The 26064-nt window shown below is 34.1% G+C and overlaps 3 protein-coding genes across 3 annotated transcripts in view; 1 reads left to right on the top strand and 2 right to left on the bottom strand.

Moving 5' to 3' along the window:
* Nucleotides 1–2784: 2784 nt before the first annotated feature.
* Nucleotides 2785–5180, bottom strand: LOC149489780 (uncharacterized). The gene is made up of 5 exons (XM_089714979.1): nt 5026–5180; nt 4513–4643; nt 4113–4176; nt 3902–4019; nt 2785–3027 (listed from the first exon to the last, which is right to left on the bottom strand). Exons 1-5 carry the CDS (start codon nt 5151–5153, stop codon nt 2845–2847), a joined length of 624 nt encoding a protein of 207 aa, XP_089571105.1. The 5' UTR covers nt 5154–5180; the 3' UTR covers nt 2785–2844.
* Nucleotides 5181–7322: 2142 nt separating this feature from the next.
* LOC149489779 (uncharacterized) lies at nt 7323–10107 on the top strand. Its single transcript, XM_089714978.1, has 3 exons — nt 7323–7543; nt 9092–9277; nt 9875–10107. The coding sequence occupies exons 1-3, from the start codon at nt 7462–7464 to the stop codon at nt 10030–10032; spliced, it is 426 nt and encodes a 141-aa protein (XP_089571104.1). The 5' UTR covers nt 7323–7461; the 3' UTR covers nt 10033–10107.
* Nucleotides 10108–10722: 615 nt separating this feature from the next.
* jbug (filamin-type immunoglobulin domains fbug) overlaps nt 10723–26064 on the bottom strand; it is a 64609-nt gene continuing 49267 nt past the window's right edge. Inside the window, exons 33-54 of the mRNA XM_089714546.1 lie at nt 25893–26062; nt 25602–25694; nt 25081–25225; nt 24894–24979; nt 24603–24795; nt 23602–23823; nt 23040–23203; nt 22591–22741; nt 22177–22425; nt 21553–21773; nt 20548–20755; nt 20171–20299; nt 19699–19863; nt 19341–19498; nt 18614–18793; nt 18097–18241; nt 17564–17779; nt 16838–17011; nt 16212–16387; nt 15633–15794; nt 14908–15087; nt 10723–11639 (exon numbers count right to left, since the gene is read on the bottom strand). Of these exons, the coding sequence (XP_089570672.1) occupies nt 11502–11639; nt 14908–15087; nt 15633–15794; nt 16212–16387; nt 16838–17011; nt 17564–17779; nt 18097–18241; nt 18614–18793; nt 19341–19498; nt 19699–19863; nt 20171–20299; nt 20548–20755; nt 21553–21773; nt 22177–22425; nt 22591–22741; nt 23040–23203; nt 23602–23823; nt 24603–24795; nt 24894–24979; nt 25081–25225; nt 25602–25694; nt 25893–26062 (3725 nt within the window). The 3' untranslated portion in view covers nt 10723–11501. The remainder of the gene's footprint in view (nt 11640–14907; nt 15088–15632; nt 15795–16211; nt 16388–16837; nt 17012–17563; nt 17780–18096; nt 18242–18613; nt 18794–19340; nt 19499–19698; nt 19864–20170; nt 20300–20547; nt 20756–21552; nt 21774–22176; nt 22426–22590; nt 22742–23039; nt 23204–23601; nt 23824–24602; nt 24796–24893; nt 24980–25080; nt 25226–25601; nt 25695–25892; nt 26063–26064) is intronic.

Raw genomic sequence — 26064 nt, 5'->3', positions numbered from 1 at the left:
GTACTTTTCAATTCTCATCTGCACTCAGTTGGACAGCTTACAAGTGACGGCATAGTGATGAATCTTATTATTTTTTGCTCTTCTTTCGTTCTAGATATGACCCCTGGTGGTTCATTTGACCCATATTTTTTTCATATGCGGGCTTATATCTTCATATGTAGGTAAAACATTCGATTTTAAATCACGTCCATGACCGAACAAAGGACACTGCAAATCACTACGAAGAGTAGACAACGACATTTTAAATTATTTACTCGAAAAATCACAACAGAACTTTATTCAAGTTTAAAAAATTTCCGTTTTTTGCTAGTAACTAGCGGGACCGCGGGGGTCGCGGGGGTGGTACTAGTGATGTCCTAGGCGATAATATTGAAAGATTGACTTCTATCTAACCTAAATTGTATTACAAAGTTTTAGAAATCTTATTAAATTATATAAAACAAAAGGAGAAAAATACTCGAAATTTTTGAAATTTCTCAAACTTGAAGTTACTTGGGGCAGTATTTCTAATTGACCAATTGCACGCCTCATAAGCGAAGCGTTGAGGTGGGTACTACTGTCACTTCGCGCAAAACATCTGATTTTTCAAACTTAAAATGTCTTTATGTATCATACATTGCACTTGTAAGATAATACATACACACACATATTAAGAAAAAACACTATTTTTAACGTTCATGATATTTTTGATGTCATTTTTGTTATTTAAACTAGTTAAAAAACAGTTTAAAAAAGTTCTGTCTTGGACGTCCGTGTGTCTGTATGTGCGGATCCTTTTTCTTGTTAACACGATAGCGACCGAAATACTTTACTAATCGAGTCTTTTTTTTTCTCTTACGCTTGAGTATGCTCAGGAATAGAACCCTTTCATTTTTCAGGGCCTGATTCGATGTGGTTTAATTGTTATTAAATAAACAAAAATAATAATTAATAAATATTTATTAAAAAAAATTATGAGGCGTGCACTTTTGGATTTTCCAAATTATTTCAAAAATATTTTGGCTATAGAAGATCTATACATTAACACAACTTTTGGTAATAGTTCCATTACGAGTTAACAAAAAAAAATTTTTTTCATACAACGACAATCCACCCTAATATACATATATCTACTATATATTTCTAGAGAGTATGTAGAGTTACTTACCTTTATTTTATTCTATGGTAGAGTTTTTCGTCTATATGGCAAAATTAAACCAATTCAAACCAATTGATTGTATTTGTATCATCAATAGACTAAGTATAGGATTCTATATCAAAGTTTCCTCCTTGGCACAGTGGTTGAGACGTGAGCGTAAAACCGAGGTGTCCTGGGTTCGATTCCCGGTGGAGACGAAGAAATAAAATATGACGGTCTGGCAGGACACAGAAGGCTGATCACCTACTTATCCCTTAAAGAAAACCAATGAAACACATGTTTGCAAAATGCATCTGCCCCGTACATACCAACATACCACTAGGGGACACGGAACTTCGCTTAATATCATAGTAATTATGTATGAATATCCTATTCATTGTCTGATGTAAACGTAAATGTATCAGTGTACAATGTACATACTACTTACTACGAATTTAAGAGTGTATAAGCACCATAGTCTAAGGAATAGAGATGAAATAAAAGCAGTGGATAAGTAGATAATATTCATTTATTAAAGCTTTGAAGTACATAATACATAACACATAATATAGGTAGGTAAGTAGGCGGTATACCTAATTACAAACTAGATATTATTCTCCATGAATCAAATTTATCTAAAAACGGGTTTAAAATCTTCTTTATCTGAGGACTGTATACTTTGGCTATGTATTTGTTGAATCTTGTAAAATAGGAAGCCAGAACATCTTTTAATATTTTATTAATTATGCAGTCCACGTTGTCCCCAAACTCCGTGTGAGACTGAAATAAGAAACACATTTGTACATATTATAAACTCATTCGATCTAGGTTAATTTATATATTTTTATATACCTACTAACTAGTTGCTCTAATTATATTGGAGATTAATGATGCCTTCCTTTTTATATCAATAGTCAAATAGTTTCCCTATATTTTATTCTATGGTAGAGTTTTTCGTCTATATGGCAAAATTAAACCAAATCAAACCAATTGATTGTACATATTTGTATCATCAACTAGCAGTCCGCCCCGGCTTCGCCCGTGGTACATATTTACGTTTTCTCTACATAAGAACCATCCTCGTACTTCAAGGAATATAATAAAAAAAGAATTATCGAAATCGGTCCACCCGTTCTCGAGTTATGCGCTTACCAACACATTTTGCGATTCATTTTTATATATAAGAATAGACTATTATTCTCCTCTCAAAGTTTCCTCCTTGGTACAGTGGTTAGACGTGAGCGTAAAACCGAGGTGTCCTGGGTTCGATTCCCGGTGGAGACGAAGAAATAAAATATGACGGTCTGGCAGGACACAGAAGGCTGATCACCTACTTATCCCTTAAAGAAAACCAATGAAACATATGTTTGCAAAATGCATCTGCCCCGTACATACCAACATACCACTAGAGGACACGGAACTTCGCATAATATCATAGTAATTATGTATGAATATATCCTATTCATTGTCTGATGTAAACGTAAATGTATCAGTGTACAATGTACATACTACTATAAGTTTTCTCTTTTATTCGACATGCAATATATAAGTATCGGCATACAGTATTAATTCAGCACATTTTAAGAGAATTTAAGAGTGTATCAATAAGCACCATAGTCTAAGGAATAAGATGGAATAAAAGCAGTGGATAAGTAGTATTCATTTAATAAAGCTTTGAAGTACATAATACATAACACGTAATATAGGTAGGTAAGTAGGCGGTATAATTACAAACTAGATATTATTCTCCATGAATCAAATTTATCTAAAAACGGGTTTAAAATCTTCTTTATCTGAGGACTGTATACTTTGGCTATGTATTTGTTGAATCTTGTAAAATAGGAAGCCAGAACATCTTTTAATATTTTATTAATTATGCAGTCCACGTTGTCCCCAAACTCCGTGTGAGACTGAAATAAGAAACACATTTGTACATATTATAAACTCATTCGATCTAGGTTAATTTATATATTTTTATATACCTACTAGTTGCTCTAATTATATTGGAGAGAAAAATACATAACAAAATACGCAATTTATATTTACACAAAGAAACAGAGCTATTCATGTATGGTAGAGTTGCATAATAATCAATTCATCAAAGAGACTCTACCTATATTTTCGGTCACTTGCAAAAAACATCTCCAGTTTTGAATTTTAGAATAAATAGGTTCATTCGTTTTTGTTGTGACAATTTATTTTCATAGCACTTTATTGCAATGCCTATAAAAGTTTACAATGAGGTCGTAAATAAGAGAGATTAATGATGCCTTCCTTTTTATATCAATAGTCAAATAGATCACATCGACCGTGAAGTAGGTAGGCAACAGTTCAGTGCATTTTATATTATATTCGTCATACAATTAATGAAACCAAATGAAAAATTTGTATCCTTCTGTATCTTCTAAGAGCAAGTCTATAAGAAGGGCAAGTCTGGCATTTTGATTTTTTATCTGGTTGTAAATTTAGGATACACAATATATTATGTATATTTCAAAATACCTAAACAAAAGCCGAATCTAATAATAAATACTAGTAAATTCCTCGCGGATCTTGATATAGGATACGAACAGTACCTACCTACTTGGTTAATGTCCTTTTATTCTTATTAACAATTTATCAATTATTATTGATTCAATAAATAGATAATATAATTACCTTATCAGTATGCCATGCCCTTGATAATAATTTATAGATTATATCATCTGAATGGGCTATGTGCGAGTAATATAATCGAAATTAATAATGAGTTATTTTTCTGGAAACTATTAGGTACCTACTTACCGCAATTTCCTTCATGTCGAATCTGAAGTTTTCAAAATTATCAATTAAAGTCGATTTACTATTTTCAGACGGTCTTAAAAAAGCTTTGCATGATATTTCTAAATTTTTTATTTCGAACCTGAAAAAATGTTTTTCAAAGTTTCTTATGCATTCAAATTGGTCGACCTACTTAAAAATATACTAATGATACATAAAAACATTAGTTACCAACCTTAGTTCCCCTTTGCCGAATAACGGCAACTTGTCAAATAAGAAACCATCCATTTCGTAATAATCTAAAACATATTTTAAATTGATTAGGTAAAGTTAAATAAGTTCTCTATCTACTATCTATCTACTTGTGTTATTATATCATTATGTTTATAAGTCAAGGTTGGATTTAGAGAATGATGCTGCTTTGAGTGGTGAAGATAAATAACGTCACCAATATTAGAATGAATAAAAAGAGAGCCGCTCTACAAATAGATTAACCTTTTACCTGCAACCTAGTCGTCGAAAAATGCCAATATTTCTAGCTCTAAAAACTAATAAAAAAAGTACCTATGCATGTACAACCCATAAGCTTCTTATTTCTTATAAGTATTTATTTTTTAACTGCGTGAATTTCTTACCTGATTCAATAGTTAACTTTGAAATGGTAAGTCCCATGACAATTGCGAGTTCATCACGATTAAATTCTATATGATTTAATTGATAATCTCCTAGGCCTCTTATAACACCATTTGTAAGATTTGCTCCAATACTGTTTATAAATAATTGGTAGGTAAGTCTTAATTATAAAGCATTCGTACATTACATAACATTCGTTCTTAATTATCATATTATGTAGAGTCGATATTATGTTTTTTCTTACTTTACTCTATCACCAGAATTAAATAGTTAAATCGACTCCCGATAAATTTTATCATAGAGATTGTTGAGGACCAGATTCGTACAAGATCGAATAAAAAAAAATAATAATCCCATAATTGACAACATATTATTATTATCACGCTGTAAGGTATTCGAAATACGAAATCGGGGCGGGAAGTAGGTGCCTAGATTATATACTTAGATATTAATTATTTTTGTCAATAAACGCAAACATTCGATTACTATAATAGCCTGGAGGATATTTGCTTTACCTGATAAGTCTCGTCTGGATCGTTACTTCTTCTCTAAGAAATATCATTGGATCAAGGACGGGCACATTGTTTTCAGGGCTACCTTGTTTAATAGTTTGCCTCATTATTTCAAACAATTGACGTAGCATCGCATTTGGATTTAAGAATTTCTGCTCTGTTAAGGCTAAAACAAATATTTTATTAACAAAAATTAATTTTCTTAATAATCCAAAAAACCGTTCTCGACCTTTATCAATTGTTTTTAACTGTACGGTTTACGATTAATACCATGTAGGTATTACGGATGGTTTTAAATGGTGTAATGCTCAGACCAAATTCATTTAAGAAATCATATAAAAACGCAATTATCACATACCACTTGTGTTTATGGTTGCTGTGAGTACCATCAGCAGAAGAATATTCATTGTAACAATTTTTTAAGTAACTATCTACTTATTTTTAAACAGTGGCCTGTTCTGGAAAGGCTTATGGATTATATATCGCGTAACACTGGCCATGAAATTTTATTTAATTGATTAACTGGCTTCCATTATCATCTAGTTTCGAAACTAGGATTTCTTATCTGCACGTAGTTAAAATCTATTTAAGAATCTCACCGCTAAAGTGACAGCAATTCATATTTCGCTCGAAGAAAACTGAGTCTATTATAGGCTTTTATATAAATATGTAATAAAATATATGTTTCGTCAATGTAGGTACATATAGGCGCCATTTAACCTGTGTATATTGTCAGAACCACAAATAAACTAAAATTAATGATACCTGGTTTTCAGCTATTGAAATGTAGTCATAAATGCACATCTATCTAATTGAATTAATTTCCCATGCTTATAAAGGACTACCAACAATATACCATTGGCCATGTATATTGTATCCTTGACACAATTTTTGATGCGGTGGATTAATTCTAACAGCATATCACCACTCCCATCTCACACTTCTGATAATAAAACTTACTTTGAATGGAAAAATGTTGGACGAATAAGAACATACAGGCTTATTGTTTAAGTTTTGAAATAGTGGTAAAAGGCAAGATTTTCTATGATGTCCAAAGAGGCACTTTTTATTATGTATAAGATTCAGGTTACAGATTATTACCTAAGTAAGGTGTAGGTACGAGTATTGTAATTTCTCCCGTCTTTATATTTCTTTAATACATAGGTACATATTTGCCTTTTCCATATATCTTCTCTAGAAATACCTGACCTTTTGCCATAAAATGTTTCCCGAGACCTATAAAAAACTTTCAGACCATGCCTCTCATTTCCTCAAAAGGTTAAGTGTTCGTTAACAAGTCTATCTTCGTCTGAAAAAACAAATACGTAAATGAATGAGTAGATTGGTTTTATGGTTTAATATAGGTCAATAGCTGATCACACAAATGGAGCGTGACGAAAGGAAACACCAGGAATAATTATTAAGTGACGTCTGTATCGTAAGACATCAGTTTAAACTTTAAGCCAATGATTATTCGAACACATAATTCTTTAATCAGCCTTTTTTACGGATATCATTGTTAAAAAGTAGAAGTTAGAGCCTATAACAAGATATTAGTAGAAATTTGTAGCGGATTCTTATATAACTATTCACTTGAAAAGTTTAAACCATTGCTTTTTGCCACTCTGCTATTTAAAGATAAAGAAATAGGTATATAACACAAAGAGTTTCATAGTTATTAATGCTACATAAAATATAACCTGTGTAATATTCAAAGAAGAGCAAAATAAATTCACAGGTATTTATTTGTAAATGTTTTCAATGTTTATTTAGTAATCGAAGTTCTAGTTAGCAATTGACATGAAAGGTTCATAAATTTATCCTCGCGCTACATCTGCTTTCGACCCGCCCTGCAAAATTCTTCAGCGGGTAATGCCCTGATTAAGACGACGATAGTTTTTTCCTTGACTGGCTCTTGCTCTTTATTTCGCATTTAATTGCACACACATAAGAAATCTTTTTATGTTTAGGTATATGGGGTCAAGAAACAACTTAAGTCAACACTTAAGTCATATATATACCTTGTATTCTAAAATACTTGACGAAAAACTCTATACATAGAATTAAGTATTGATAGAAATTAAAGCGACTATACCTTATAATATTATAAGTAGGTACTTATCTAACATAGTTCAAAGATGAGATGTAAAGTAGCTTTAAATTTGATGTCAAATATGACTTCATCATTGAAGCACAGGTAGCGCATATAACATAATATTACCTACTATACTTAGCTATACTATACACGATTTCCGTAGTTCATCCAGCCGTTGCTATTTATTCCCCCAGATTTCATCTAGTTCAGTGATCACTTCGACGCGTCTTTAGCGGCAGGCACTTGTACATTCAAATATAATTCTAAAATTACGAAAATATAATATTTACAATGGTTTTGATTTAATAACTAAATATAATAAAGAGTTTTCTTAGATTTTGGGGATGTGGCATTTTGTTATATTTTTGGTGTTTTTCACTTTCACTGTATTGACTCACGTGCTTCCCGGGCCTGCAAATCCTTATCGTAAGTACCCACTGAGGCTTAGATTTAAGATATGTGAATTCCTCTTATTAAAAACAAATTAAATGAAAATTATTTTCAAACGTTGAATTTTTCCATTTTCTAAAATATTTTTACTAGATGGCCATAGTCATGATATTTCTTTGTATATTTCATTCAAAGGTTTTTATTTATGGGTTTACATTAAATATGATGTAGTAATTCAGGTTAAGTTAGTAGGTATTTGTTTTTGTTCTTTTTTTCTAAATTATTTAATCCCATCTAGTTTTGTAGGTAAAACTATAAATAAGTAGATCTGTATCTCTAAATATAAAAATGAATATAACTATTTCCGTTGGTCACGGCATCACGCGTGAACGGGTGGACCGATTTTGATAATTCTTTTTTTATAATATTCCTTGAAGTACAAGGATGGTTCTTATGGACAGAGAACGTAAACATGTACCACGGGCGAAGCCGGGACGGGCTGCTAGTACAGAATATGATACCTCATTAATGTGGTTCAGATTATTTTTTGTAGTTTTGAACATGTACATTATAAATTATTTTTTTGTTATTCCTAATCATAAATAAATATTTGGTAGTCCGTATGACATTCTTCCGGTAGTGATTTCACTGATAGGTATGTTTTGTGTACTTGCGTGAAGTACATAATATTAAAGTTTTTCATGGTTTATTCATATATAATGGACATTAGTTAGGTACGAATAAAAAATCCTCAATTATTTGAGTGTTTTAAAATAAGACCAAGTCTTGCAAAAATTAATATTGATTGATCCAAGTGGTGTGGGTCTGCCAAATTTTAAATGGGGAAATGAGATATGTTCAATTGGGAAACAATAACGAAATAGAACTCGAGGTTATCTACACTTGCGTCTGCCATATTCTGGAATTTAATAGGCCCCCAGGCTTGTAACTGCCTGATAGCCTATTAATAATATCGAGTTTTTCCGATGAAAAATCGAATTTTCGTAAAAATAAGTTGTCACGTATACTTCAAAGAGGGCATTCTGATACCTATTTTCAACTTTATGTTTATGTTTGTTATACCTATCTTTGATAAATCAATGATGATACATATTTCTTTTTGACGTGATAACGTTTTTAAAATCGTTTTAGTCGGGTGACATGTTCAGAAACTTGTGTCACACCAAAACCTCACGAGCGCGATCGCAGGTATAACGAGAGAGAGACGGACCGATCTCCCGTCTCATCTCGAGCGCTGCCACTGCATTATGTTATCACGTAAACATCTCGATCGTAAACCTACTGTACAAACAACCAATTTTTATTTGAAAGATTCATAATAATTAAGTACCTGTAATATATTTCAAGAAGTTAAATTTTGGTCCAATTCAAACGAGTAGTTTTTTAATTACCTATCTTTAATTCGTATTAATTAATAATTAAGCTTCTACTGCAGTCTGCATCAGGAATCAGGACCTACTTAAAGTTTTTTTTCTTTAAAATTCATTATTCAAGTATCTATGCAGCACATTTTTGGTACCTAGTAATGCTATCGCCAGCATTAAGGTTATTATTTTATTTCAGAGCATGGCCCTCATTACACTATAAGTAACGACCATAAGCAGCCTTACATAGAGGTGCGCAACGCTACATATCATGGTAGTGGACCTCGGGAAGAGGCGCGAGCCATGTGTTCTGTCAAAACACAAGAAGTTAACGCCACTGCAAATGCCACAATAACGAGAAGGCTACACGGTGTTGTTACATCAAGTGAGTTGTTTTGTTTGTTTTTACAATAATAAGTACCTATCAATAATTATAGTAGTGCGAATCAAAGAATCGCATAGGATCTTATAGTACCTGGTCCAAAAGTCATGGTTTTGAAGATTTGAAATTGTAGGTAGATACGTTTATACCTACAGAATATCAAAAATTTTAAATAAGCATAGTAAGTAGCAACTACATATTTAGTAATCTGTGACCTATCGTAAATTTAAATGCTTTCGTTGTACAGGATATAACTACACATATAAATTTGCAAATGCATATGCAGCTAAAAATATAATTAGATAAACTAACGCGTTATGCATCTTTCTCGTGATATTATTGCACAGATGATATCCGTTTCCTGCTAGAGGCAGAGCTTTCTAGTCTTAAATTAATGACTAAGCCCTATAATTATTTATTTTTGATTTAACGGTTCATGTGAAAGGTATGTGAACCATAGTGGTCACCAGGCGACATATGCGAACTATGCCGCGCGGTTTTACCCGCCTTACTCTGCTCCTATTGCTGTTAGTGAGATGATTATATACAGAAGGTATTAGTATACATAGAACATTTATAATATGTTATCTTAATTTCCAGGAGAGCTACACAACGCAGTGCAGCGGCTAGAAGTAATTATTTTCGGTCAAATGCAACAGCTGTGGCAAAGTTTGGACGCGCTGCGTGCGCAGGTCGCTGGCGAATCTCGAGTTTCATATCCTGACCGTCGTAGCATCGCATTTAGATATAAACCATAGTTCTAAGTCAATAACCAAAGACATTTTTTCTTATACTTAACAGTTAACGTAATAATAAGTAGAGGAAACTTCATTGTATGTTTGTGTTATAAATGAAATTTGTTTAGGTACCTATTTTTATGCATTGAATTAAAATATTTTTAAAACATTGTTTATTTTACTCCTTAATTAAGACTTTTTTGAGATAGCTTATATGAACATTTCTGATAGGAATAATTAGGTACATTAACGATATTCTCTTTGAATATACAATTACGGAAATATTAAGTACATACTATCATACGTGTGATGGTTTGAACTATTTTCGAAAATCTGCGACCACTGTTTATCAATTCGTAAATGTATAGGGAAGCCATTGTGTATGTGACGCAAGTCTGGCGTCAGTGACCTAGTTATTGATGGACAAATGCGATGTAATTAATTAGCGAGACGTGATTTTTATGTGTAAATGAGTGGTCAATGCAATTAAGATGTCTTTTAACGAACAGTGTCTCACGTTCATATTTCATACTAATTACTATGTTTGCTGTGAAGAAATATGTTAGGTAAATCTGTGAAATTGTAACATTAAAAATATTATTCCTTTGTGAAATAGGGAATGAATGAACATTCATTTCAGTAAATGGATTTTTAAAGTAAATAGTTTAATTGGTAGCGGACTAGCGGGATAAAATAATAAATAAAACCAGATAAATAATAAATTTTCAATTTATTAACAATTAGTAACCGCGGAAAAATTACATACTTACAAAGATATAAAGCTCGGACATAGGTACATGAGATTCGATAATTTAAATCTGAAAAATTGATAGTGCAGTCCATTCCTTATAACTCAACAAGCAGGTAACAATAACAAAAAACAATTACAGAAGTTAGTTATGAAGTTAAACCTATATTCTGTATTAATAAATATTAACAAATAAAGAATTTTATTATGCCTTCTACTTTAATGTACTTTTAGAAGTAAGCTCATTTTATATTTATCCTAAAAACATCACCTATGTTACGATGGACGGATACAATCAGATTATCATAAGCTATATAATATATTATTATATAATACTAAATATTACTTGGAATGTAATGGCGATTCGAATAAGATTTATCCATTCAGTGCTTTATTTTATAATAACATAAAAATATGGCATATTGGCTGTTTCATGTAATGACTTGTAGGTACTCAATATTTTCGATTCAACACAAACCTAATTCTGTAGTAAAATTTATTACATTTTTATAATTGCATTAAATTTATTATTCTATCTTCAAAATTACAATCATGCTAAAAAATTCAACTTTCTTTAATAATCATCATAAAACCTTTATAAATCATTAGATAAAAACAAAGTAGAGTATCTTCATAAAACAATTTCCAAACTTGATCAATGAACTATTAAACAAGGTCACTTTATAACAACGAAATTAGGCATTTTAATACAAAGCATGGATTAAATTAAGTGATAAAAGTATCAAGCAGCAGTGGCTTGTAAATAACGGCGTAATTCTTCCTGCGTATCGAATATCATGACCGGGAACGGCGAGCCGGGAACATGGCGCCCGGCCCATCGCACCTCCACGCGGTAATCGCCTGGCTCGGTGGGCGAGAACTGGGGACAAAAACAATTAATTCAGTTTTTTAAATAAAAAAAAGTGTGCGTGTACTAGTGTACACACGTAAGAAGTGAAACTTCTTTATAACCTTATTTTTCAAAAAATAATTTACTATATGCAACTTGACAGAAATAGGTCGAATCACGCGTGGTAGGGATAAGAACAAGATGGCGCGTAACGGAAAAATGTCACTCGTAACGAAAAAATGTTACACTAAATTTTTTTCCAACCCCGATAAAGAAGTTTCACAAAATAATAAATCATTTTTTTTTTATTTTTTTTGTTTCATAACAAAATCTAATTTAAGATGTGTCAAGAGACTAGTTCTATTAGGAGAGAGAGACAGAGACAGACATAGAAACACGCGCACGCCGCACAACTATAGCAAAAACTGTCATTACAACTTTTCGTCTTAATTTTTTAGTGGAGCGCCGTAAGGTTTATACCTCGGAATCCAGGGCCAGTCAATGAATCTTAATAAAAACCTTGAAAATATGTTTTTAATAGTATATAGAAAAATGTTAAAAAAAATTTTTTTCGCGCTCTCAATTTTTTAATAATTATTATAAACAATTATTAATTTTTTGGAGTTTTCATTGATTTATATTAGTCAAAAGTCATATTTTAAAAAGAACAACTATTACAAACTTGAAAACTTGATCTTGGATCTTTAGGAACTGCAGATATACCGATGAAGGTCGGGTTGGAGAATAGAGGGGATAACAGCAGCTGTTCGGTATTATTCATGGCGGGCCCTCACAGGATAGTACACGACGTTATAACTTGCTAGACTTAATACGTAGCTGTTGTTTTCGTTCCGAAAAATATTTATTTCAGATTTTTGTTTATTAAAAATTAATTTGCAGTTTATATTATTGTGCAGTGAGTGTGATAAAAGTTAATTACTGAACATTACTGAGTTTTAAAAACTTTGAAAATAGTGGCATAAATTGTTAGTATTTGTTTTTCATTTATATTACATGCTTTTGAAAACAGTTATGAATATTTTGTAATAAATCGATGTTAAAAGTTAGAATATAATAGTAGAATTTAATAATATCTATCTAATAACTAACTTTTACATTAATTATGTAAAAGTTAGTTATTAATATTACTAATATTTGTTGTTGCAGCCACGTGTCGCAATGGGTGAACCATCCAGTATTGATAGTACAAGCAATGATTGCCTCATTTGTAATAAAATCGGATCTAGTTCTGAATTAAGCTCTGAACTAGGAGATATTATAAAAGTAAAGAGGCATATCATCATTAAAAGCTGCATCTGCGGAAAGAGGGGATGGACTTTCTCAGTATATTAATACTCGCGACTTTGTCTACGTGCATTCGGTATGCAGACAAAAATATATTAATAAAGGATGCATTAATTCTTATTTAAAAAAAGAACACCACATCTGCATGCTCTCCACCTAAAAAAAAGCTTTGAACAGCTACTTCAATTGATTTTGATTGGAAAACTAGGTGCTTCTTTTGTGAAAAAGAAGCGGATGAAATGAAGGAAAGAAGGAAGTCCAAGTCGTCAAGACAACAAATCAGCTACGTCACTAGTACTGATTTCAAGAAAAGTATTGTAAGTTTGATATGTGAAGACAAAAGTGAATATTGTCGCAATATTCATAAAAGAATTGTAGGCGTGTTAGATTTAGTAGCTCAGGGAGCTAAATATCACGCGGATTGTTACATGTGTTTAAAAACAACGCTAAAACAGACTCAGAGGGAGAAAAAAATTCATCTTATTTACACCGCAAACAATGACGCCGGAATTACTCCAGTGGACGAATAGAGAAGGCGACTCTATTATCCCTGGAGCCGGGTTAATGGTCTCGTATTTGCCCGAGACCAAAGGCTCCAGAATCTTTATTAAAAATTATTTTTTGCTCGTGCAAAACAGGATGTGGAGCATCTTGTGGGTGCAGGAAAAGTGAATTAAACTGCACTGCAGCTTGCTTAGAAGGCAATGGTGACAGCTGCACTAATCCTTCACCTACAATCTATATCAACGAGATCGACGACGACGACAATAATGTACAATGATGTAACAATGTGTATAGTTAATGATAAATTTTTTTTGTAACTTATTTTTACGATAATCTAATAAATTAACATTGAAGTTACTCTGCACATATAATTTATTACAAATAAAATTAAATTTTTCACTATAAACACTTTTTCCCCCTTCCGCCTCTCATTTTTCAGTAAATTGTTGTTAAAAATTGTTGTAAATCGAGATCGGTCAAATTTTTTTTTTTAACTTTTTTATTTGAGGTTTTAATAATGCAGTCTCATACTTGATATACAGATTCATTGACTGGCCCTGGGTTCCGAGGTTTGACCATTTTTATGCCTTACGGCACTCTACTATTTTCCGTCTAGCCCCCTTACGCAACGCGCGATAAGGAACTTTGTTCCAAAAATAATGTTAAATACTAAAAATTTAAAGCAAAAATGTTGTTTAATACAATATAAATTAAAAAATGTTGTTATATACGATTTAAAACCAAAATAATCTGGTCGGTATTAAAAACTTCGATAGAAAGCTACATTTTCAACAAGTAACAACATCGTTTTTAATGTCATGCGCCATGTACCAAACTCATGTACAAATCAAGGTTTTAATTTATACAATTTGTGAACGTAATTGCTGTTGTTCGAACCTATTTTGTTTGTAATTTATCAATTTCAAGGATCTGAAAGATGTTAATCGTCTTGATATGTTATTACGTAGCCTATCTATATCGCTATAAACAAATACATTTATTTATCTTTAATTTTTCCTTTAATAATAATAGTTCAAGTAATATGATTGGTATAAATAAAAAAGAGCGTATGTGCCGAGCACACGTATCAGAAGTGTATGATAAAATCCATGATTTGACCATTGAGATATACATAATATGGAGACGACACCGCCTACATCACTTATGTTCCGCTCAACATACGCCATATGGCGTAACTGCACGCTCATTTTTTATTTGTTTTAAAATGAAACGCATTAAATATGCCTTCGTGTGTGTTACGATATTGCACAAATAATACAAATAATACGGAAAAGTGCAAAGGAATAACTTTCATCGGTAAGTACATAACTAGATAATAATTTTTTAAAACTTAGAGCAAAAAAATGGCGCACAGATTTTGTTCGTGGTATCTCCTCCATACGTAGTAATACTATCTCAATGGATTTGACCTTGAATTTTTTTTTCTCTCAACTTTTCTTTTTTATTTCCCAGTCCCTTAACCACTCACCTTGCACAATATAGTCCTATCCTTCTGGCTCTCCCTCTGCATTTCCACTCGGAAAGCGCCTTTTGGTCCTCTAACTCGTACAGTTAGTTGACCGGCTCCAGCTCCTCGTGTGTCACACACGAATCGAGATTGGAATGTCGCTAGCACACCCGCTTCAATACCCGGCCCGTATACTCGGACCTGTGAACAAATTTATTTATCAATATTAAATCCATACTAATATTATAAATGCGAAAGTAACTCTGTCTGTCTGTTACTCAATCACGCCTGAACTACTGAACCAATTTGCATGAAATTTGGTATAGAGATATTTTGATACCCGAGAAAGGACATAGGCTAATTTTTACCCCGGGTAATAGGATAGGTTTTATCCCGGAAATCCCACGGGAACGGGAACTATGCGGGATTTTCCTTGACTGCGCGGGCGATGCCGCGGGTGGAAAGCTAGTCTTAAATATATTTCTTTGGCATTTGAACACATTATTTTACGAAAACATTGGAAAAAACGATGATCCTCCAGGAATATTTACTAGTATTGGAAATATCTTTAGTAGTCACATGCGATATGCAGCCTTTAAATTAGGTTCGTCGAATAGAAGATTTAATTTAGACTACGTTTACTTTTGTACTATACCGAAGAATATATTTACATCATTTATACATTTCATCCGATAAGTTAAAAAAAATTACATGAGACATGAATAAATTAACTAAAAATATCTCACCTTGGAAGGATCCGGAGCACCAGCCACTTTGAGTATGAACGGCGATCCAGGCACGTGTTCGCCCGCAAACTGCACGCTGAGCACGTGCCGGCCCGCTTCTGCAGGTTTCACGTTCAGTGTGAACGTGCCGTCACCGTGCTCGTATAGTTCGCAGTATGCAACCTAGTGGGGGAATATTTTATTTAATGTCGTTTATGGATGTTCCTTATTAATAAACTATTGGAAAATTAATTAATGAAACGAATACATCAAAACACTCAATAAAGTTGATTCATTAAATTGATATGAGATTAAAACTATGTATGAACTACAACCTTACGTTGATTTATTTATTTATTCTTCATTGTATACAGAAGTAAATTAAGAATTATTCACTTATGTGATGGTCTTATTTTACTCAAATACTCATGGAAGATAACTTGAAACCTAAAGAAACATAATTATATTCGTCAATATCATCCAACAAGCAATCCATTTCAGCATAACTACACTTCCACACACATACAACACATTGCTTCACACATACAACTTATTAACACACTTAATAACATTATAAAATACACATCCACATCTCCAGACCTTATTAGGTCCAGTACAATGCGCAGTGAGTTCCCCAGGGCCAGCTCTACGCGTGTCTATCCAGGAGCGTATATCCCTCCCCACCACACCGCCCGCGAGCCCCGCCCCGGAGCACACTACTTTGGATGCGTCACCGCTTTCGGAGCCCGCACTCACTTTCACTGTGAGCGGGCAACCTGTGGAACGAGGATTACGAATGAATAAATAGATTTATTATACACTAATATAGATGGGGAATAAAGATTGCATTTGGCAAGGGCAAATGGCGCATACATTTGTATAGGTTATTGAGTTTTATAAGAGAACAAAGCCAGGCGATGTAGGAGCTCAAAATCGTTTTTAAAGATTTGAATCTTACTGGTATTAAAGTTTAATGGACCTTTTAACAAACGCTGTGAACAAACACACCTAAATCTATGCATCCACATGTTATTGCAATGAAACGCGCAATCTACGACAAATATAACAGTCACATAAAATGTGATTTTTATAAAATTGATAAGGTTTTAATGTATGTATTTTACTAATAACATAACATTTAAAATCAATATCGTAGACGCAACAATCCCAAAAACTTATGAACGTATGAGATGATGAACATGATATTAACGTAAATAAAAATTCACCTTTAACAAGTCGTCCAGCCCACAGCACCCTTAGATGATGGTCTCCCGCCCGTCGAGGTGTATAAGTAGCACGCCATAGTCCAGGTCCAGCAGCTGTAAGCGCTACGGGTATTGTTTCACCGTCTGGCGACGATAGCGATGCTTCTGGAGCACCTGGACCTGCTGCGCTACCATCTAGTAAAAAAAATGCACAATATTTAAAAACAGAGCACGAATAATGCAATATAAATTGAGTGGATTTAGCAGGATAAGTATTGCAAACGATTTTATTATTTGTAACCATCACCTTTGTCTATACTCTATAGCATAAAATGAAATAAGCACATCCTTCATAGATGCCTAATTTATTATGTTTGTAAACATTCTATGTAACTTTTTAAACCTCGAGAGTGATAAATGTTTTTTAAGCTATTGCATAGCTTCTATCGCGGGGACCGAATCCAGAAATTTAGTAACGAAAAACCTCACGCTCCCCACTCCGACGGGCGCGGAGGTGTGGCTTGAAGGCATAGCATGCAATAGCTTTACCGCAGCAGTCCCCGAGTGCCACACGTCTTTTTTTTATATTATGTTTGTAAACATTCTATGTAACTTTTAAAACCCTTGTGAGAGTAATAAATATTTTTATTAATATATTATTATTATTATTTCGAGTAAAAATAACACACCTATTAATTTAGAAAAAAAAGTAAACAAGTTTATCCAATAATTCTATTTGCCACTCACCAACAGTAAAAACAGCCGGTGTATGCGGTGCGGCATGCGCCAGGCCCCTGCCAGCTAACGTCACTCGATCAGCAGTGTTCCCAGAGGCCACGAGGGCCCTCCGCGGGGCCCCGGCGACGAGGGCCCCGTTGTAAGTCAGCTCTAGTTCCTGTTCGCCGCTCACGCCCTCTGGCGCCGCTAGCGTTACTACCGCTCGACCTGATACTGTTTCTACACCTGTGGAAATGCATAATCTATTTAGTTTGCATTCTCTCATGTAGCGTAAACTTTGATTAACTTTTGAATGCAAAAATATTCTACACGATAACACTATTGTTTCTGCATGCATTTTATTGTGGGACGGGGCAAAATTTCTGTTCAAATGGTCAAAATACAATCTTGAAAGTGAAAAAAATTAGAACGAATATGAAATTAGCATATATTCAAATAATGATTTAAGAGAGTGCTTTGAGATTAAAATCTTTACTTTACTAGTTTTTAAGAGAGATATTTTTTACATTTTTATTGCTACAATAGAATAATTTAAAACTAACGTTGATGTCTTCCAGCAAGTAAACATTCCAATGTCCCGGGCCCTGCATTACTGGTGTCCAACACGAGTTTTGAAGGTGCTCGAACTCTTCCAGAATTATCCGTGCCCCAACCACCTACTGCTACTATGGCTGATGTGTCTATTACCTGAAAAGTTCAAGGTTTTAATGAAAAATTTCTTTGATGCTATAAAAATTATATACATATTGATCAAAATAAAACTAAGTTATTAAATCAATATTGAAGTTTTTTTTAATAATTCTGCATAAAACAATTATCTTATCCTAAGGTTGCCTCGAAGAAATCGCTATTTTAGCAATAAGGCCGCCTTTTTATGCGTATTTGTAGTTTTTGTTATTGATGCAAATTAAGTATTTTCAATCATTTGTTTTAACTTAACTGTAGTTAAAATAATCTGCAGATTGTTAATTAATTTTACACGTTAACTGATCAGTTCTAAGTATACGCTTCTAACCAAGATATAGAAGAAGATAATATTAACTATATTCTATTACATACTTTAACCGAAAACGGGCTCCCTGGCAGAGGTCCAGACGGCACGAATATCCTCACTTCATATTGTCCAACTACAAGCGGTATGTAGGCACACAACCATTCCTTTGGTGCACCCGCTACCACGCGACATTCGAGTAGACCGTTATCAGAATCCTCTTCTTTGCCATCGTTCAATCTTTCAACCTATAAAAATTAAGATATATTTTATGTCTATGTTGCAAAACTTTATAAAATATGATTACCTTTTTTGATACTGAAGTTTCGAATCATCTATACTAATATTATAAAGCTGAAGAGTTTGTTTGTTTGAACGCGCTAATCTCAAGAACTACTGGTTCGATTTGAAAAATTCGGTATTGGATAGCCCTTTTATCGAGGAAGGCTATAGGCTATATAGTATCATGCTAAGACCAACAGAAACGGAGCCACGCGGGTGAAACCGCGGAGCGCAGCTAGTATTGAATATTCAGATCAGAAACAAAGGTAAATACATGTTCATTTAGTTGATATGCATTTGTTCCCTCTTTTGATCTTAGTTCCCAAAAATAATAATAACATATAGACCATAGATATAACATTTACTTTTCTCTCTCAGAATTACACAGCACTCAAGGAGCGAGGCTTTATTAATATTATATTTGTATTTCGGGAAATTCTATTTATTTTTCACACATCAGCTTCCAATAGCGCTTCTCTAAACAAAACTTAACTGTAACAACATTTTACTCACCTGCACAGTGGGCGGCGTGTTATCCACACAGTGTATAGTGAAAGCGGCCTCTTTGCCGACGTGCGCATGCGCAAGTCCTGTACCCGCACACCGCGCAGCTATACTAGCCCGTGCGCTTAGTACACCCAATGAAATTGGACTACCGGGTATGCTGGCACCTGATAAATATAATCACATTTAATATCATGTCAGTTATCATGTGTAAAAATTAAGTGTGGCTTAAGGCCAATCTTTTTGGGAGTAATAACCTATCTTGTTATTTTTCTATCTTCATATTGCATTTATAAATGCTCCTATGAAATTAAAATCAATCTGATGCTATGACTACTCTTTTAATAAATATACACAGAAAACCTACCTCCATAAGTAACGTAAATCCTGTAATGTGCGGGCATGGTGGGTCGCAGACGCACTTTATACAAGTGCCCGTCCTCTCGAATATCAACGGGTAAGCGCACACGCCGCTCGCCCATCGCTTCGCAGAGTACGTCCAATTCACCCACACCGGCGTCTTTTGTGTCCACTGTGAAATAATATATATGTATAAGCTTACAATAAACACGATAAAAATATATTTGGCTTGGGTTTTTTATTACCTGTATGAAAATAGAAAAATATCGTTTTTATTAAAAAACTTTACATGTTTTTTCTATGAGGTCCTAAACTAGATGAACAGCTCAGAACACATAAATAGGTAGGTATTTAGAAATTTACTATATTTTCTTATAACTACATTTATGCAATGGAACAGATGTGAAAAGTATCTGATTTAATACAAACTAACACGAATTTAAACTCGACATTTTAATGACAAAACAATTTTAACTTACCGGTAAAGTTGATAGGAGTATGAGCGATGAGATTTCCAGTTGGAAGACCAGAGAGTATTACTTTGTTCGGATCGAATGATTCACAAGTGTATGGGCTGCCTGTTATCGGTTTGGAAAGATGAAGTACCTCTGCAAATAAAAATAAATAAAAAATATAAAATGACATCGATCACTGTATTATATTAGTGCTAAGTTGTTTATCTTATCTATCAGTTAAATGACAAAATATAATGTATGTAAATTAGTAACAAGAAATGACAATAAGACTATAAATTATTGTAATGTATCTGTAATGTGGGATTTTTTTATCTATTCTTCTATACAATAACTTTGTCATTTCCTCAATTATTACCAACCAAAAAAAATTAAAACCTTACCAATAGTACTCTGTCCGACATCAGTGATAGTGAACTCAGCTTGTAACAGCCCCGACTTGGTCTGATAGCAGCGTACTGGCAGTGCTCTTGCTCCAGGCCCCGATACCACGACATCGAACTCACGCGCCGCTCGACCAAGCGTGTCGATACTGAACGAGGATACGCGGCTCACTTGCGCTTGGTACAGGCCAAGACCTGATGCTGATACCTGGGAGCAATAATTTAATGAAAATGGAATTCAAGAAATATTAAATTTTTCAACTTAAATTATTCTATAATTATTTAAATATTAATTATTTAAATTTAAATTATTCAACAGACATTAAATGTTGTTAAAATACTACTATCAAATTTCCAACAAAGACCACTATATTTTATGTAACAAAATTCATAAACTCAGATAAAATATTAATTTTGAGTACACCTAGAATATTATGGCCGAAGTAATTTAAGGGCCGATTTTTCAATGCTTGGATAAAACTTATCCGTCCAATAAAGTATTACGAAATAATATTAAAATGTCACGTAAACTGTCAAATATACGGGCAATTAGAATACGTCTTTAAAATGGTAGTTTTATACATTATTCGACGAATAAGTTTTATCCAAGCATTGAAAAATCGGCCCTAAATGTTGTAAATTTTGTATTTTTTTTATAACCATAAAAATTCTAGCATATAGGAATTTATACATGTATTTGTCATAATTATAGAATTTATATAAAAATTCCTTTCATTCCATTCCAAAATTCTATCCAACTATCCTACTACTATTATAAAGGCGAAAGTTTGTAAGTATGGATGTATGGATGTTTGTTACTCTTTCACGTAAAAACTACTGAATGGATTTGAATGAATTTTTACCACAATATAGCTTATACATCAGAATAACACATAGGATAGGTTTTATCCCGGAAATCCCACGGGAACGGGAACTATGCGGGTTTTTCTTTGAAAACGCAGGCGAAGCCGCGGGTGGAAAGCTAGTGTAGCTATAAACAAGTACCTCTTGTCCATGATGTGCCGGTAGCACATCAACAACGAGCGGCTCCCTTGCCACCGGAGTGCCGCTCCACAGTAGTGCAATCCTGTGAGGAGCAGCTCTCGCGGGATGCCACACGAGGTCCGTACGAGAACCACCCCGCCGCCGCACTGAGTGCGGTACTGTACGTCCTCCGCTTGATACTCGTGCTGAGAGACGACCACCGCCGGCGCCGCTTGTGCTCACTGGATAAAAGACGGATAATATAACATATTATAGAAGTTAATTTAAGCTTAAATGAATAGTCTGTCGAAGGATCAATATATCTGATGTATATTCATACATGTATGTGAACTAATCCTAAAAAAAGCATTCAGAACAAATTTCTTGCTGATAACAGCCGTACTATATGTAGTAGTAAACCGTAACTTTATAGTAACGGTTTACTACCCACCAATGCTAGTAAAAATAACATGTAATTAAAATATTGCTTTGTTTAATAAGTTATAGGCTGGTTAATAAATTATTTTAACTTTTCTAAGATCTGTTCAAATTCCTTCAAAATTGCTTATTTTACAAAAAAACATGCACGTAAAACCTTAATTCCATATTTTAATAAACAGGTCAAATGAACATCACATTCCATACCTGTGATTATAGCAGGTCTATGTGCAACTGCTTCCCCAATAGATAATACTTTAACTGCCGACGGATCTAGAGCCTCCACCTCAGCGACGGGTCCTCTGGCACTCCGTACCACGTATCTGCCCACTCTGGTCACGGGGAAGGTTAATAGACCCATATCTTCCAAGTTTGCATCTGATACTCTTGTACCAGTTGGTGATAGCACTTCGACGTCTGATAAGTTCTCGTCAATTTCGATTGTGGCTGTAGTTCCTGCAGGAAAGATAAAAAGAAATGTAGAAATAAAGCATTTGAATGCTTAATCTTATCTTCGTATAAAATAATTTTACTTTGATAAATAGGGCTCTGCCTTTTCCAATTTTAAGTTATTTTGAAATTATTTTGCACATTAAAACTAAAGTAAGAGATATCACACACCTATTTGCACATAAGTATGAGGTTCATTAACTCTGCACACAAACGGGCTTCCAGGCACGGGCTGTTCGTTGAATGTGACTGAAACGCGATGAGCCTCCCGCGACACGGGTATAAATGTGACGTCATATAAACCGCGGGCTACTGCTACTACCTGAAATAATTAAAACTTTACTATAATACGAACGTTAATTAAAAAAAAATATATATTTTTTTCTATAGCGACTATAACCTACTGTAACTTCTCATTAAACAGTTGGCGTAAAAATTATTTTCAATTCACATTTAATTTCTTTAAGTAAATAAGAGTAAAATGTCAAGGTCGCCACATGGCAATACCGTCACGTCATGGAGTAAGGCGACGATTATGGTATCTTTGAATCTTGCCAAAAAGTTTCACTTCTGACATGTGTGCTCGGCACACACGCTCTTTTTTGTAAACTGTCACTTACCTCAGCTTTAACAGTGGTGGATGGAGTAGAAACCACTAGTTCAAGTGTTCCTTCACCAGCGCCAGCCGCATCAACACTGAAAGTGACCGGCTTCCCCACTTCCACTCCGCGTTCTTCGTCTGCGCTCTCATCTAGATTCAAACCTTCGAGCGTGCCTTCTAATTCTGTAAAATGTTAAGAATATTGTAAAATATTTCAAGCTTATATTTAACGTTTAGATTAGCTAGATTACTGTTTGTTTACTTTAATTTAAAAAAATGAGCTGAGAAGATTCATTAAAAAATATCAACATAAAACGCATGTCTGATGCAATATTATAAAACCCAATTTTACTTCTATTTTAATTCTTTCACTATTAGAAAGTTACAAAAATCTTGTTCGGTAGGCTATATTTTTTTAGCTAATTAAGATAAGCAATCGATCTAACAAAACGATATCATATATATATTATTGTGTGCCTGTCGTAACAAGGTTACGTTATTTAATTTTGTTAAACTGACAAATGTTGCCTATTAATATAACTCTACTATAATTTTCCGTCTACATGTTCGTTAGAACTCACCTCCCGCGCCCAGGCCGGTAACACGCACGCATCTCACATCATACACGTTGCACACAAACGGCGAGCCGGGCACGTGCCGGCCCGCGCACTGCACGTGCACGCTGTGCCGCCCCACCGCCTCGGGCGTGTACGTGCACGTGTAGCGACCCTCGCCTAGCGGCCGCGTGTTCGTACGCACACTGGTACCGCCCGGACCGGTGACGGATATTGTTGGCTCGCATGCTGTACGTAAAGTAATGATAATAACAATAATTAAAAAAAAGACAGGTTGCACTCCGGGAGTGCCGGCAGAAGTGAAAACTTGATTATAAACGTTGAGCATGTTTGATATCCATCCGTCTTACGCTTTTTCGATCAGGTCACGTGTCCTGACGCGAGTTTAAGATTTTATACCCAACGCCGCTAAAGAAGTTTTCACTTCAAAAACTGTGCACGAAGATTTTTGGTCAAATATGATGTAAAAAGAACAAATTCATCTGTTTGTTTAATATTTTTTCATGACAAAATTGAATAAGGTATTCTTTATTTTAAATAACCATAAAATAATATTGGGATACCGTCTGAAATACGCAGTTTAAAACTATTAACAGATTTAAAACCACTAATTATTTTGTGAATTCTCTCAGCCATAATACCAACTCAACTGCTGTATTCAACGAAATAAACTATTTGTAAACATAATCTGCTACAAACACCAATGAATTATTGTTTGTTGATTTAGTTTCTGGTAAATAAACGTAATATCTCATTTGTAACCACATACAACAGTATTACTGCAGCTACGGCAAAATTATATTAGCATTATTTCTTTTTCCTTTCGTTCAACATGAGAATTTAGTTGTGAAACAGAAAAAACAATCATTTTACATCACGTGAAGAACTACAACTGAATTTAACAAAATTATCCAAAAATAATTTGAGCTAAGTCTTCTTGAAACGGGAATTATCACATATAAGACGTATCAGAAGAATTTGCATTTAAAGAACTGATCAGCACTTACAATGGAACCCAGTAAGGTTTATTTCCGCGGATTCTCCTCGGGCCGCAGAAGACAATCCTGGTCCAGTGGCTCGAGCATCAGGAGCGGCTGCTGGGGCTGATACCATGCAAGTGAATGGTGAACCGGGTACTGCGTGTCCGTTGAACCGGACTGATAATGTATGAGGAGCTGCTTCCGTTGGTTTGAAGTTTACCTGTAATTATTAGAACATGTTAGTGAGAATTTGGGCCTAAAAATATCTGAGGAAATGAGATTTAATATATTCTGCAGGCAAATAAATGTGTATCTTACTTTGAATCGAGCGTTTCCTTCACTCTGAACGTAATTGGGCACATTTCTGCCATTTACGGCTACAATGATTTCCAAATTCCCAGCCCCTGTAAAGAATAATATCATTACAAAAAATGCACAAATACTATAATCATTTTACTTCATAAATATTTTAGTTTTTATACTGTATTTTTTTCCATTTTATTACCAGCATGAGATGCGTTGATCGTGAAGGAAACAGGTCGACCGACTACGCCAGGTGATATATCAGTAACGGAAACTCGAGCTGCGCTATACGCTTTCACCAAGAATGGACTGCCTTCGACGTGACCACCCATGGCTCCTGCGCGAACCTAGAACAATATTAGTTATTTTTGATGAATGTCAGCTTCCTAATATTTTAAACATTTAATGAAATAAGTAAGTTTATTAAAATCGGTAAATCTTTGTAACCACATTTCAAAAACTAATTTGAATATGTTCATTTAATAATAAATACCATACATTTGATTCTTTGTATGTTTTTTTGTGGAGCGCCTGGTCGTAAGCGAGTTCACCACCCATATCCATCTAGAAGGACTTCTACAGATGCGTTGCCGATTTTTTTGAGATTGTGAACGTAAGTAATTTGGTAATGTAATCAATGTACTTAACTAATTTTGAAAATGAATTCACCTCATCTCTCTGAAATTGGTAATTTTTGTATATTTTTATAAAAAATTGAATTACCTCTATACTATGATCCCCTACGTCGACTGGAATGAATGATATTGTATACCGTTTGCTTGCTTCGTTTTCGCCCACCGTTTCATCGGCAGATACCTAGAAAGTATAAAAATAATGCATTTTTATACAGGAATCTCTTGTGAAATAATGCTGTTTGTATGATTTTTAATTAACTTAATTTCTACCTTCGACTTCGTTCGATAGTTTTAAAAATGTCGGAGTTTCATATACTCCTTTTTATTTCTACTTGAAAAAGATTTTTTTTTGTATAGGCTAGCTGTGAAGACCTTTTACCTGTACTGGTACTGGTCGTCTAGCCGGACCCAGCACTTCAACATGCGGTGATGTCGGCGAGTCTACACTGAAGGTATACGCGTCACCCACTGACACTTTATCTGGGGACTCCCCTGAACCTGCACCTATTACACGCGCTGGCGCTGATACGTGGCAAACGAATGGACTTCCT

The sequence above is a fragment of the Colias philodice genome, chromosome 3, assembly GCF_061535455.1.
Source record: "Colias philodice isolate Cphi_HAF_F1 chromosome 3, ilColPhil1 Martin Lab GWU primary, whole genome shotgun sequence".
Taxonomy (NCBI): Eukaryota; Metazoa; Arthropoda; class Insecta; order Lepidoptera; family Pieridae; genus Colias; species Colias philodice.
The sequence above is the reverse complement of the archived record's forward strand: the minus strand, read 5'-3'. Positions and strand labels throughout refer to the sequence as shown.

What these genes read in the sequence shown, in the direction of transcription:
- LOC149489780 (XM_089714979.1), bottom strand. Translation starts at nt 5,153, where the DNA reads ATGCTACGTCAATTGTTTGAAATAATGAGGCAAACTATTAAACAAGGT. An exon ending in TTCGGCAAAGGGGAACTAAG is followed by an intron (nt 4,020 to 4,112) that starts GTTGGTAACTAA and finishes ACATTTTTTCAG; the next exon opens with GTTCGAAATAAAAAATTTAG. An exon ending in TCGACATGAAGGAAATTGCG is followed by an intron (nt 3,028 to 3,901) that starts GTAAGTAGGTAC and finishes TTCTTATTTCAG; the next exon opens with TCTCACACGGAGTTTGGGGA.
- LOC149489779 (XM_089714978.1), top strand. Translation starts at nt 7,462, where the DNA reads ATGTGGCATTTTGTTATATTTTTGGTGTTTTTCACTTTCACTGTATTG. An exon ending in CGGGCCTGCAAATCCTTATC is followed by an intron (nt 7,544 to 9,091) that starts GTAAGTACCCAC and finishes ATTTTATTTCAG; the next exon opens with AGCATGGCCCTCATTACACT. An exon ending in ACACGGTGTTGTTACATCAA is followed by an intron (nt 9,278 to 9,874) that starts GTGAGTTGTTTT and finishes CTTAATTTCCAG; the next exon opens with GAGAGCTACACAACGCAGTG.